General features: G+C 45.7%; 1 protein-coding gene across 4 annotated transcripts in view; it reads left to right on the forward strand.

Moving 5' to 3' along the window:
- The first annotated feature begins 522 nt into the window (after nucleotides 1-522).
- Nucleotides 523-14,831, forward strand: part of CARS2 (cysteinyl-tRNA synthetase 2, mitochondrial) — a 45,603-nt gene continuing 31,294 nt past the window's right edge. For 3 of the 4 annotated variants that reach the window (XR_014218607.1, XR_014218608.1, XM_082218660.1), the window contains exons 1-8: nucleotides 523-1,095; nucleotides 2,325-2,375; nucleotides 2,857-2,974; nucleotides 5,990-6,061; nucleotides 6,299-6,404; nucleotides 7,150-7,233; nucleotides 7,962-8,091; nucleotides 10,417-10,550. Coding sequence is in view for 2 of the 4 variants with exons in the window: in XM_082218660.1 (XP_082074786.1) it covers nucleotides 788-1,095; nucleotides 2,325-2,375; nucleotides 2,857-2,974; nucleotides 5,990-6,061; nucleotides 6,299-6,404; nucleotides 7,150-7,233; nucleotides 7,962-8,091; nucleotides 10,417-10,550 (1,003 nt within the window). In the remaining 2 variants the exon portion in view is untranslated. The remainder of the gene's footprint in view (nucleotides 1,096-2,324; nucleotides 2,376-2,856; nucleotides 2,975-5,989; nucleotides 6,062-6,298; nucleotides 6,405-7,149; nucleotides 7,234-7,961; nucleotides 8,092-10,416; nucleotides 10,551-14,831) is intronic. The other variant, XM_082218661.1, reaches the window with a different exon arrangement.

Consider the following 14,831-nt stretch of genomic DNA (forward strand, 5'->3'; position numbering starts at 1 on the left):
CCAAAAATTAAGATCCTGGTTCCTCTTAATAACTTTGCCGTGCGATGCTCATTCAGATTGGAAACCTTGCTCTTTGTAGATCGGGAGCGAGGCTAGTGCTAAAACCAACTGTCGCCAGCGCCATCGCCCGCGCTCGGAGCTCTCCGGGGGTTTTACATTTTACGGTGCTAACCAGACCCGTTCCACCAACTTCAAAAAAAAAAAAAAAAAGGAAGTCGCGGGGCGAGGGAGAGGAAGGAAGCCTACGCGCCTCAGGCGCCCTTTCCCAGCAATTGAAGGACGCATTGCATCGGAAGCTATACTTTTATCTGCTAAGGACGGTCGCGCTATTTCCAAGGTCGTTGGGAACCGGGAGAGAAGGGGATTTGGAAGAAGAGACGAGAGGAGGGAATGCGAAAGCTATTGCAACCAGGGCGGCGAGCAACCCAAATGCCGCCTCCTTCCCTCCGCTTTCCCCTCCCAGCTTCAGGCAGAGAAGGCTCCTCCTTTTCCTGCTGGGTTTGCTGGCTGTAGCCGCACAGGCGGCGCCCGCTGTTGCTACAGGCGCGGCAGGCTGTGCGCGTCTCCCTTTCCTCTTCCGAGCGGTTCCTGCGCCTGCGCAGCGCCGCCCTCCTTACGCCAAGGAGGAGGCGCGCTGCCTCCTCATTGCATTTCGGCAGCCCGACCATGCGGGCGCCGCAGCCCGTGGCGTTGTTGGCCTGGGCGCCAAGCAGCTGATTTGTAAAGAGGAGCCGGGAAACCAAGCCCAAAGCGCCCCAAAGAGGCTCGGGGGCCGCCGTCGAGGAGCATGTTTCGCGCTTGCTTCGTTCCTTGGCGCGCCGGCGCCGGCTGCTCCTCCTCCTGCTCGCCGCGTCTGGGTTCCAGGCGTTATGGGAGACTGGCCCTCCTCCGCCTGTCAGCCGGCGAAGGTGCTTCAGCTGCTGAAGGCGAGCATCTTCTGGGCGTCGCTTCCCGGAGAGCAAGGTGCAGCGGTGGTCCGGAGCGCGGGACCAAGTGGATCAAGCCCGCGGGCCGGGACAGCGGGATCCAGGCGTACAACAGCCTGAGCAGAAGGAAAGAGCCTCTCATCCTGCGAAACGCGGATGTGGTGACTTGGTTAGAATACTTAGAAAATTGTGCTCCTATTCCTTTTAATTTATTTCCCCCCCCCTTGCCGGGACACCTTCATAGCTAGCTATAAAATGGATAGGTAAATAAAAAATAGGTAAATAAAATGGATTCCTCTCCGCCCCCCACCCCCAGCAGTGAAGAGGGAAAAGTCTCACCTTTTGAGATGTTTCAGTTTGTTAGAAACTAAGCTCCCAGGGGAGCAAGTAATTAGTAATGCAGTACATTTGGGTCTAGCTAAATATTAAAATATTAGGACGTGGGTGGCTAAACCATAGAGCCTAGGGCTTGGTGATCAGAAGGTCAGCGGTTCGAATCCCCACGACGGGGTGAACTCCCGTTGCTCGGTCCCTGCTCCTGCCAACCTAGCAGTTCGAAAGCATGCCAAAAAGTGCAAGTAGATAAATAGGTACCGCTCTGGCGGTAAGGTAAATGGCGTTTCCGTGTGCTGCTCTGGTTCGCCAGAAGCGGCTTAGTCATGCTGGCCACATGACCCGGAAGCTGTACGCCGACTCCCTCGGCCAATAAAGCGAGATTAGCGCCGCAACCCCAGAGTCGGCCACGACTGGACCTAATGGTCAGGGGTCCCTTTACCTTTACCTAAATATTAAAAACCAGCAAAAGTTGTGGCACAATCCTTGGGTGCTTTATGTGGAAGTAAGTTGGATGGAACTTACAATTAGGTGTGCATAGGATTTATTTGTGGGGTCTTGCTCAGTAATCCGGCTCACAGCTATACGCTGAAACCAGAATTGCACCATGTCATAATGGATACAGACTTTGAGAGAGGTAGGGAAGCAATTTCTCAGAAGACGTGCAAGTAAGCAGAAGGCTGAGACATGGTGGAGAACAGGGACACTGAATGGAACAGGTGTGAGTTCAAAAATGGGGAAATCGAGGTGTTGGGTATCTCTAGGAAACAAGGCAAGGCCAGGAACAGAATAACAGAAAGCTTTAGGCAAACTTGACAGAGGAGGCAGCAGTTAAGGAGCGTGGGCAAGGATCAAGTCCAGGAAGCTTGTATTGTTTGCTTAACAAAGACTTGGTTTTTTCCGGGGGGGGGGGATTAGTTTTCCCTACTGTGCCTAAAGTGGGTTCAGAGGTCATGTGCTTCACCCTCCTTACTCAACTGTGTAATGGTTGATGTGAATTTTGAAACTGATCATTATGTAACGCCTTCTGGTGTTTTTCTTAGTGGATCTTAATTTTATTCACAGGTATAGCTGTGGACCTACTGTCTACGACTATGCACACCTTGGGCATGCTTGGTAAGCCTTCACATGCTAAAATTTCATTTATTTTTGTCGGAATTAGTTCTGCACCAGCCGGCTTCAATATAGACTCTTGCTTTGTGTAGTAGATACTCTTCTTATGAGTACATTAGCATCAAGCTGTTTTTCAGCAGAGAGCAGGAATACTAGAACTGTAACCCTGAGGAGTTAGCCAAGTGCAAGCTATCAGCATCCTGCAGAATAAGAAGTGTAGTTAAATGCACCCAAGTGAGTCTTGGAAGAAAAGATGGGGGGGGGGGGAGTCAGCCTGGCATGGAGAAAAATTCACTTCTGAGATCCAAAATATGATGGGTCACTGTGCCTCAAGCTTTAACAAGGTGTTCGTCTTTCTGCTGAGGCTTCTGAAGCAAAAAATAAAATAAAATCCTAGCTTCAGTATGTCTACTTAATATAAAACCAACCTGTTTCATATCTGACTGAGGCCCGTAATACATGTGCCTTTCCTCCTCTCTTTCAGCTCCTATGTTAAATTTGATATAATTCGAAGAATACTGACAAAGATGTTTGGAAAGGAAGTCGTCATGGTGATGGGGATTACAGATATAGATGACAAAATAATTAAGAGAGCCAGTGAGGTAAGTGTATATAGTTCAGCTTGCTTTTTGGTTCGCAATCCAGTGGATTTTACAAATGTGCTGTATTGTACTGTTTGCATTATAGCCAGTCTAGGTAGGCTGTGAAATGAAACGGATACAGTGGACGCTCGAGTTGCGAACGTGATCCGTGCAGGATGCACGTTCACAACCCGCAGCGTTCACAACCCACAGCGGTGCGTCTGCGCATGTGCAGGTTGCGATTCGGCACTTCTGCGCATGCGCAAAGTGTAATTTAGTGCTTCTGCGCGTGCGCGACCCCTGAAACCCGGAAGTAACCTGTTCTGGTACTTCCGGGTTTAGGCAGGTCCGTAACAAAAACAAAAATAAACAAACAAAAACGCAACCTGAAGCATCTGTAACCCGAGGTATGACTGTATTGCATGGCAGGATCAAAATTTGGGAGATTTGCAGACTCTCTATCTTTTTGTAGGTGAAAAGTTCTGCTAGGCCTCAGCCAAACAAGAAAGAGGCTTCTCTCAATTACAGTTAGGAGATCTGTCCCCGTGCCTGTCCCTCTTGAAGTAAATTTCCATCTCCTACCTTAACTTCTGTTAAGTAATACAGCTGTGGCAGTGTTAGCTGTGATAAAGGAATGAAGGCGCTGGATAGGAATGCCTCTGAAGGAGGAAGTGTGTATTTTGGGGTTTCTCTGAGATCCATCACTGTCACTAGTGATGGATCAGGTGACATCAGTGGTTAAGCACACACATTGCCAGTTTTGACTGGTGCAACCATTCCTGGAGAGGGATAGCCTTGCTGCAGTAGTTTGTGCATGGATAACCTCACAATTAGACTACTGTGATGTGCTATTTGTGGGGCTGCCCTTGTACCTGGTTTGGAATCTGCAGCAAGCACCAAATGCAGTGACTATAGTGCTTGGTGGGACACCATGTTACACCAGTGTTGAAAGATGTGCAGTGGCTATTAGCTACTGAGCCATGTTCAGAAGGGTGTGGTTGTTGTTATTTAAAACTTTGGGAACCAGAATATTCTGCAGACTGCATCCCCAGGTACAGACCAAGTCAATCTTTTAAGATCTTCAAAGGAGAGCCTGCCAGTTGTTCTGTGACCACCTGGTTGTTACGTGTTGACAGTGCTTAAGAAGTGGGCCTTCTTGGCGATAGCACCTGTCCTTGGGTTATTTGTGAGGCAGAAACAGCAATACCTTTGAATGCTTCTTTAAAATTATGTTCACCTAAAGCAGGCATCCCCAAACTCGGCCCTCCAGATGTTTTGGGACTACAATTCCCATCATCCCTGACCACTGGTCTTGTTAGCTAGGGATGATGGGAGTTGTAGTCCCAAAACAGCTGGACGGCCAAGTTTGGGGATGCCTGACCTAAACTTTCCTGGACTTCTTAATGTTTATTTTGTTTTGCACAATGCTTGTTTTTTCTTTGTGCTATACAATTTTGTGTTCTTACCACATTTTTAGGAACTTTTATTGGTGGTGGTGATTGTCATTTTTTTATAGCTTTTGTGTAAACCACCTAGAGAATTATATACATATGTATAGAGAGAGTGTGTGTACTATGGTATACTTTTTAAATTAATAAATAGTAACCAGGGTTTCCACTTAACAAGGACTGGAAATCATTATCACATTTTAAAGCTTCTTTATCAGTTATCTGTCACAATTCTACCAGGATGCCCCAGTCCCATCAAATGCTAACCTACCTAAATGTAGTTAAACCAGTTCTATCCTTGCAATTTAGTAAATTTTATCTGTTTCCCCATCTGCCCAATTTTCTGTCCTAACATTTGGCATAATATATTGGCATTGAGCAGCTCAGTTTTTGTATGCTGGGAATTTCTGGAACATTGAAATGTCGTAACTTGAGTTGTTGACGTATGGTGCCTCTTGTACCATATGGGGCTCCACCAAGCTTTCATCCATACAGTACTTAACATTTTTACTTGTCTCTCATAGTTCCTTCTTTCCCACCAGCTCTGAAGTCCTGAAAAATACTTTTTAAAACATAAGCAAAAAACAGTAATCCCAGGCTGCTTCCTGCATGATCCCAGATCAGCCTTCTCCAACTTGGTGTTTGTGCTGGCTGGAGTTGATGGGGAGTTGACGTCAGAAACATGTAGAGAGCACTAGGCTGGGAAAGACTGTCCCAAATGATCAGGGATTTTGTGGGCAGCATAAAGATGTCACATAGACAATACGATTTGGTGCAATACGATTTGAGAGCCAGTGTGGTGTAGTGGTTAAGAGCGATAGACTCGTAATCTGGGGAACCGGGTTTGAGTCTCCGCTCCTCCACATGCAGCTGCTGGGTGACCTTGGGCTAGTCACACTTCTCTGAAGTCTCTCAGCCCCACTCACCTCACAGAGTGTTTGTTGTGGGGGAGGAAGGGAAAGGAGATTGTTAGCCGCTTTGAGACTCCTGAAGGGGAGTGAAAGGCAGGATATCAAATCCAAACTCTTCTTCTTCTTTTGTGGTGATTCCCCCTCTGAGCTGACTTTCTGGTGATGCTAAGGAGCTAAAACCAAGGGAATTCCTTCAAAATGATAAACACTTGCTTTTGTAGGCCTCAGCACCAAACAGTAATCAAAACAAGTGGGTGCGCTGTGGGGCAGGGGGGCATATCTCTCCATTACCAGTCTAGTTTGGCCCGTTTTGAACTGTATCTTCTTTTATCTCAATGAAATGAGTAATAGTATTAAGTGTTTCAAGGAATTTCCCTGAAAGTTTGGAGTTTTTGTTGTTGTCAGGGCTCCGGAGAGCTGTCACCTGTCATTCCTGTTTGACTATGAATGGGGGTATTTTTAATTCTGTGTTTGAAATTGAAGCTACCTTTAGATTAAGGATGTCCCTCCCTCCCCTCAAAAAAGATCAGTTCCCTTCTCCCTTGATATGTAAGATTGTTGTGCTCTTCGGGCTAGCAGTTAATGTGGCTTATTGGTTTTATCTTGGATTTCTTTTCCCTCCTTCAGTTCGCTATTAACAGATCAAACAAATTTACCTGTGCGCTCCTTTCTTACAGATGGGCATATCACCAGTGTCTCTTGCTCGTTTTTATGAAGAGGACTTCAAGCAAGACATGGATGCTTTAAAGGTACAGATATTTCCTCTAATAGGGAAGACATCTTTTATTTGTTGGAAAAGATGCCTGGTCAGTGGTGGACCTCTTCCTTGGTCTGTTGAGCTAATTGCCTATGTCTCCCCAACTTCGTTGATGTTTCCTGCGAAGTTGGTGTTCTTTTTGTTATTCTATTGACCAGGTAACACTTAAACTTGCTGCTGATAGTCCACATTTATTAATCAAAGCTGGTGACTTCTTTTAAATTTTCAGGTTCTACCTCCTACAATATATATGAGAGTGACGGAAAATATTCCTCAGATCATTTCTTTTATACAACAGATCATTGCTAGCGGGCACGGTTATGCAACATCGAAAGGTAAATCTTCTGAACAATGCAATTGCATGTTAATTAGCGTAGAAGACATTTTTTGGTGTCTGTTTTTTTCATGTTGCCTTGATTACATTTTGTCCAGCTGCTGAATAGCAAATACAGAGTTAATGTAACTATTAACTTTGAGCCATTGTGGCCTAGTAGTTAAGAGTGGCAGACGAGGACCTGTAAGAGCAGGGTTCAAATCCCCACTTAGCCAGGAAGTTCATTGAGTGACCTTGGGCCAGTCTAATTTGCCAGATGATTCCACATGCAGCCTGCTTGGTCTATGTGATCAGTATAGGGGTACCATCTCCTCATGGTTGATGGCACTGTTCAGTACCCTGTGTGGTGGTGTGCTGGGTGCATAAATATTGAGGAATGTGTAGATCAGGGTTTCCCAAACTTGGGTTTCCAGATGATTTTGGACTACAACTCCCATCCTCCCTAGCTAGCAGGATCATTGGTCAGGGATATGATGGGGATTGTAGTCCAAAAACAGCTGGAGAGCGACCCAAGTTTGGGAAACCCAGGTGTAGAGTTTCCCCTTAATCCAAGGGTAGTCAACAGGGTGTCCTCCATCTATTGTTGCACTCCAATTCTCATCAGCTCCAGCCTGCTGCTACAACTTCTGTAGAGCACTACATTGGCTACCCTTAAATTGGCTAGGCCTTAAATCAGCTACGCCTTAAATCAGTAGGCCTAATCGCTTCCATCTTTGTAATAAGACCAAACTGTTTATTTCCGACAGGTAATGTTTATTTTGATGTCCGTTCTAGGGGAGACAGATACGGAAAGCTAACGCAGGTTTACCCTGACACCCAAGAGGAACCAGGTAAGTTAACAAAAGCTGTATTGGTTTCTGCATGGATTACGGAGGCTTTGTATGTATTCTATGCAAAAAGTATATAATACATAGAAAGGAAGCTAGTAGCTCTGTTTTAACTTGGTTCAGTATAAGCCAGGGGTGCTAAGCTGTAGCACATGGGCTGCATCTGGCTCCTAAAGGGTCTTTTGTGCGACCCCCCCAGTTTTAAATTTAATTTGTATAAGTTATTTCCAACTGCTTCCATAAGTACATCACTGTGGTGCTCTGGACAACCCCTGAACCCATGTTTGTCCGTTTTTATTAAAAACAAAAACTGACAGCTCCCACAGAGATGCCCTCCTAGTGGTGCAGCCATAAAACTTCTAGCCCATTTGCAAAGTTAAGCAGGGTCCAGTATGGTTTCAAATTGGATGGAGGACCATGTGTTGACATTCCTTGCATTGCAGGGGGTTGAACTTGACGTCCCTTGAGTTCTCTTCCAACTCCTACAGTTCTATGATTCTGATTCCGCTGCTGTGATTTTGTGATGTTCCCCTCAGGTGACCCCACTCCCCAAATATTTGGCCTTTAAAATTGCACTGAAAGTGGCATAAGGCCTAGTGGCAGGTCTTGAGACACGCTGGTGAGACATATGAAGCTGTCCAGATTACTTACAGAATACAGCAGAGATCTCTTTTACATACTTAACTCATTCCGAGCATCTTTGTTAATGCGTCACCCCTTGTTATTGGCAGCTGACAGTGATAAGCGTAACGTGAAGGATTTCGCTCTTTGGAAGGCAGCCAAACCTCAAGAGACATCCTGGGGTTCTCCCTGGGGGAACGGAAGGCCTGGCTGGCACATTGAGTGTTCAACGATATCAAGGTCAGCCGGTCTGGACTTCTTCGTCTTTGTTTTTTTATGAGCATGCATTAGAAAGCGATTGACATGTGAATCGCAGAGGGTTTCTGTTGAAAACAGTTTTATTTTTTAATAAGTGACAATTAATGGCAATTGCAGTTTGGGGGAGAAAGCAAATAATGAAATCACATTTTAAGGACAGCTCTTCTGAGTGGAAGGGCTGCAAACTGAAGGCAGTGACAACTGTTGCCTTTGTAGCCCACATCTTGCGCTTGCTTCGATGCGCCGTGGCAAGTCAGGAGGGCACACCAATACGAGAGATGCAGTGATCATACAGGGGAGCCAAGCCGGTGATTCCTAAACTGCGGTTTACAGTCGACGTTCAGGTTGCAAACGTGATCCGTGCAGGATATGCGTTCGCAACCCGCATCTGTGCATACACACTTTGCGATTTGGCGCTTCTGCGCATGCGCAAAGCGTGATTTAGCGCTTCTGCGCATGTGCGACTGCTGAAACCTGGAAGTAACCCGTTCCGGTACTTCCGGGTTTCGGCGATCCACAACCCAAAAAAAGCAACCTGAAGCTTCTGTAACCCGAGGTATGACTGTACAATGTTATTTTAGGCAGTCTGCAAAGCCAGAGTAGAAACAGAGAGAGAAGCTGGCAGACTTTAGGCTTCCTGCAAGCAATCTGGTTAGCCCCTGTGAGAGCAGGATACTGAACTATCCTGAACCATTGGGCTGACCCAGGAGGTTCTTGACTTATCTGGAGTTTATGGCGGTGAATGCCAAACAAAATGGCAGCTCCTACAGTCTGTGCATCTGTACTTGGAACACACAAGGTGACATCATTTTTAGGTGACAGGTAGGCAAATGTTTTAGGGATCTAGGACAAGTCTTTGTAGACCTAGCAGTGCTTCCCTCTTCTCCACTTCATGCTGTCTGTTCAGTTCAGCTGGATTGGGGCCCCCAAAGCACTTCAACTCAGAAGCTATTTCAAAAACAGCCTCTAACGTAGTTCATGGAAAACAAGGGACCAGAACAAGTAGTCCTCAACACTCAAAGTTTTAAGAAGCATTTGGCTAAATATATTTTCTTTACTGTGAACCAATTGTAAACTGCTTAGTCGATAAAATATCTATAAGCAATATAAAATAATGATCAGTGTCATTGCCGTTGGCCTCAGTCTGTCTTGAGAGACAATGGAGATAGGTAGTCTTTGACAATCTGGAAGCTGGACCAAGGCTGCTGTTCCTCTGCTGTCTCAGTTAAAATCTTTGGGGCTGAGATTACAGTGTTTAATAAGGGTAAGGCCACTTCCATCTAGAGGTAAATGGAAATATTGCAGCATTCAAGTAAGTGGCTCAATTTAATGCCATCCCTTTACAGTGGGACCTCAGGTTAAGTACTTAATTCGTTCTTAACCTGAAACTGTTCTAAACCTGAAGCACCACTTTAGCTAATGGGGCCTGCTGCGCCGCCGGAGCACGATTTCTGTTCTCATCCTGAAGCAAAGTTCTTAACCTGAAGCACTATTTCTGGGTTGGCGGAGTCTGTAACCTGAAGCGTATGTAACCCGAGGTACCACTGTATATGTGTGCAAGGGAGCAGAGAACTGGCACCTCATACTGTATTGAACTCCAAACACTTTGTTAACGGAGCTCAGTTTGCTGGTTAAATTGGCAATAATGAATGACATCCAGAACTATCGTGCTGCAGTTGCTTCTGCTTCTGCCTTATTGAAACACTTGTGCATAATTGCTGCTGGTTGCAGCGGTGGTTGCCTTGTTAAAACACTACATTTGCTGATGCATACCAGGGATGTATGGGACTTCTTGCATAGGAGGAAAAACTCGCTGCACATACTGTCCCTCTGTTGCTCTTATTCTGCAAAAAAACACCACGGCCAATTGAAATCAATCTTAGAATCCTGGAAAAACGCACTTTGCAAGGTGCTCCTCTTAAACTGGCTTTGCTTTGTAATGTTTTAAAAAATCTTTCTGCTTATTTGGAGTGAGATCGGAACAGATTGGTAAAGTGCCATTATTGATCTGCTCCTGTGGATTGAACACAAATACAGTGCTTTTTTCCAGCGCTTTTGAAAAAAATAAGTCAAAGAATATGTCACACACACACACACACACACACACACACTTCATTTGGCTAATAGAAAACCTATATATAGATGATTCCTTGTATGATAAACATGGTGGTTTGATGCAGTGGTTTGAATAAATTCCAGAGTTGGCTCCCAATTCTTCTCTTTACTGATCTGTAACAGGAATGTATATCTCTTGTCTTTTTTCTCCTCCCCCCCCCAACTCCCACTCATTGATTGCTTTTGTTGTAGTCTGGTATTTGGAGGACATTTGGATATCCACACTGGTGGAATCGATCTTGCATTTCCTCATCACGAAAACGAAATTGCTCAATGTGAAGTTTATCATCAGTGTGAACAATGGGGAAATTATTTTCTACACTCTGGTAAGTGCTTAAATAAACCCTTTTTTTGCTTTTGACGTCCCTAGCATTCCATTTCATTCAGTTACGCCGTTCCGGACAAAATCAAGTTTTTAAAGGTAACATTTAAGGAACATAATTACCACATGTCGTAACTTAATTTTGATGTTCTGTATCTGTTCTTCTGTTACCTCTCAATGCGTGACAAACACAGTTTGCTTATTGAGACTACAGAAGTTGCTTGTGTATTGCACTACTGTGTGTAAGTTTATGCTGGGTTTTTCTGAATGAGTCAGCGCAATATTTTGGAGCCTCTCCAAGCCATCTTCCTACTAGGGATCAACCGTGGCAGCCTAGAAGTGGCCTGTGCAATTGGATTGACTCACAGTCTGAGCTCAGTACAAACATGAACTTGGATCCTGTGAGCTGTGAATAAGGATATCAATTTTGTTTATTAGTTGCAACATAAGGAGTCACCAAACTTCCAAAATTTTAAGATCATAAAGCAAATCAGAAGAACAATTTGTTTATGTTACATTTAAAGGCATACAATAACCCATAGAACAGACCCAATAAAACAGCAGCAGATCTTCAGCAGCAAAGTAATATCAAGAAACAGCAAAATCAACATCAACCACCAGCTGCCTGGGAAAAGAGAGAAGTTAACGATGGCACTATGTGGACTTCACTGGGGAGAGGATTCCGCTATCGGGGAGCTGCAGCAAAAGACCCTCTCAAAGGCACCCTTGAACCTCCCTCTATAGCCCCATTAATACCTCTTTGAAGTTGGAGGACCCAAGTGAACAGTGTGGGATAGGATGTGAGCTGTTGGTGGTTGCGGGAACTTACCCGAAATCTTGAAGAGGAACCTTGTATGAATGGAGCTACAAGTTCCTTTGCCTGATTTTGGGTCACCTTTTCAGTGCTGCCCTCCCTATGCTGTTTCCCACATTGCTCAGGAAAGTTCCCCAACCCTCTGGATAGCCCTTTTGGGAGCTGTGGTTGGTGGGGAGAAGAAAGCGGACAAGTCCTCTTAGGTGGACTTCTTTCCATTCGTGGTTTTCAAGATGGAGGCCGTTGTGCCCTCCTGTGTGAAGCTCTCCTCCTAGAAGTGTTCTTCAGCAGTCTTCGGGTGGGGCACATGACATTTGATTTGGCCCTCTGAGGGGAGTGGAAGGGAGAGAGGGAGCATGGTGTCTTCTGTAAGGGGAATTACCGGTACATATCCCTGTCCTTCTTCATGTGGACGTTACCAGATCAGGGCCCCAGAGGCCTTTGTCCTACCACAGATATTAGGAAGGAGCATTCTGGGATATTTTCACATCACATCTCTTATTGGAGTGGGAAAAGTAAGGAGAATAGTTTTGCTCATAAAATGTGCGCATGAATTGACGAGAAAAAGAGTCTTCTGAAAAAGAGTTGCCTCACGTGTGTCTGTTTTTATTTGCAAATGTATCCTAGGCATTGGTTTATTTTAAGCCTGTTGATGCTGCTTTAGATTTAGCTGCTTTTAAGTATCTCAGTACTACCTTTTCTCTTAACAGTATGAAACAAATAAATACCCAAATGGTGAAATTTCAACAAGCAGTCAGCCTGGTTCAAACCATTTTTACTCTGTTTGCAGAGTTGAGTTATGATTTCTGTTTAATGGTTTTCCCTGTTCCTATAATATATATACAGTGGTACCTTGAGTTACAAATGCCTCAGGTTACAAACGCGTCAGGCTACAAATTCCGCTAACCTGGAAGAGTTACCTTCCAGGCCCCATTAGTGAAAGCACGCCTCTAGTTAAGAACAGTTTCAGGTTAAGAATGGACCTCCGGAACGAATTAAGTTAGTAACTAGAGGTACCACTGTATATATATTTAGGATGCAACAGCCTCCTTAATATTGTAAATCAGAATGCTGAAAGACTCAGAATTTTTCTACTAGAGATATTCACTCCATTATGTTTAAGACGTTGCTTTTAAAAATTACTTTCTGACACGTGCATGCTTCGAATGATGTAGAGTTCTATTTGGGTGTTCAGATTACCTGTATCTGATTAATTTACTTATCTCTACCTTTCAGTGGCGCTATTGTGAAAGCCAGCATGTTGCATTCATTAACTGATTTCTTCCTCTTCTTCTTCTTCCCATAACTTAATGTGAATTATTCATAGGCAATTATTATTGAGTTTCAGAAAATAACTTGTCAGTGTTCCTTAACAGATTGTAGAGTTTGGGCAAGCTCATTAATGGGACTCTATTCAAGACTGCTTGCCTCTCTTGAAATATTTGTAGAAGGAGCTGATGGAGAAAATGCACAACTCTCTCTCCCTCTCTCTCTCTCTCGTGTGTGTGTGTGTGTGTGTGTGTGTGTGTATTTAACAGTACAATGGTGCACAACAAAACCTAAGAATCACTTCACACAGTATATGTTTCTAGCACACTTCTATGTAGAATTTGTGTGAAAGCCATGTGCAGATTGTCACACACGATGCCCGCACACATGCTGTGGTGCTGTGGTCATTCGCGACTTCCTGCCACATACAGGTCCCAGTGGAGTCATGCTGTGCGGTTGTTGCAAAGTATTGTCCATGCATAGGGTTTCCTTCTGTTTCTACCTTTTCTCAGAAAAGAATGAGGTAAAATGGTCCTTGGAAGCCATCTTGGGCTTGAAAGTGGCACTTTGCTTATATAATATTATTGATTTGTTTAAACAGCTTACCGTATTTTTCGCTCTATATGACGCACCGGACCACAAGATGCACCTAGTTTTTAGAGGGGGAAATCAAGAAAACAAATATTATTCCCCAGCCCCAAAGAGCAAAGAAGCCAAGACAGCGAGCAGGATCCATCCCACTGGCTGTCTTGGCTTCTGCCATAGCCGCGCAACCTCTCCAGCCAGGAGCTAAACCTCTCCAGCGTGGCTAAAGAAGCGTGGCTAAAGAAACCAAGGCAGTGAGCGGAATGGATCGCGCTCGCTGCCTTGGCTTCTTTAGCCTTGCGCAGCCTCTCCCGGCTGGAGCTATAGCAATTCCCCCACCTCCTGCAAAAGCCCACAGGAGCCGAGCACTCTTTAAGGAGCGCGCGGCTCCTGTGGGCTTTTCTACGAGGAGGCAGAAGGGACTGACTGGCCACGTCAGTCCCTTCTCCCTCCTGGGGAAAAGCCCGCAAGAGCCGCGTGAAACTTGTGTGCGGCCCTTGGGGGCTTTTCCTGCCTGTCTCCCCCCTGCATTCACTCCATAGGATGCACAGACTTTCCCCCTTAGATTTCAAGAGGGGAAAAGTGCGTCCTGTGGAGCGAAAAATACGGTATATACCACTTGGTTACAATAGTCCCTACGTGGTATACAGAAAATATAATACCGAACAGGTGAAAATTGGTTAAAACTATTAAATCAAGCTTAAGTTACAATGCCTGCTGGATTAAAAGTCTTCGGTAGGTTTTGGGGTCAGGGGTAGGTGGACTGTGTTACCTCAGCTGGAAGGAGGGTCCATAAAATTGGGCCCAGTTTTATGAATGCTCCACGTACAGTGGTGCCTCGCAAGACGAAATTAATTCGTTCCGCAAGTCTCTTTGTCTTGCGAGTTTTTTGTCTTGCGAAGCATGGTTTCCCATAGGAATGCATTGAAAATCAATTAATGCGTTCCTATGGAGACTGCCTTCAGACCAGGTCCGGGGACAGCCTGTCCCCGGACCTCGTCTGAAGGCAGGCCGGGGGAGAACGGCAAGCTCCGGGGACAGAGGTGAAGGGGCAGCGCTCCTTCGCCTCTTTCCTCGAACCTCTTCTGTAGGCAGGCGGGGGGAGAACGGCTTTTCTTCCCACCGCCAGCCTTCAGAAGGCTGTTCTGAAGGCTGGGGGTGGGAAGAAAAGCCCTTCTCCCCCCACCGGACTTCAAAAGAGCTGCGGGAAGTCCGGCGGGGGTCCAAGGGATTCCCTCACCGCCGCCCGCCTTTAGAAGCGCTCGGGGAAAGCAGCGAAGCGCTTCTAAAGGCGGGCGGCTGGGAGGGAATCCCTTGGACCCCCGCTGGACTTCAAAAGAGCTTCGGGAAGTCCGGCGGGGGGCCAAGGGATTCCCTTGAAGTCCGGCTGTCCCAGAGATTTCCCTATGGGCTTTCGTCTTGCAAAGCAAGCCCATAGGGAAATTCGTTTTGCGAAGCGCCTCCAAAACGGAAAACCCTTTCGTCTAGCGGGTTTTCCGTCTTGCGAGGCGTTCGTCTTGCGGGGTACCACTGTATAGCAAATGAAACAAAGCCCATATGTCTCAGCCCATTTGTTTCTGTTGGGATAGGGCCCTGGGATTGTTCCTTAATTTTTTA

This window comes from Podarcis vaucheri (genome assembly GCF_965113315.1).
Source record: "Podarcis vaucheri genome assembly, chromosome: 4".
Lineage (NCBI taxonomy): Eukaryota > Metazoa > Chordata > Lepidosauria > Squamata > Lacertidae > Podarcis > Podarcis vaucheri.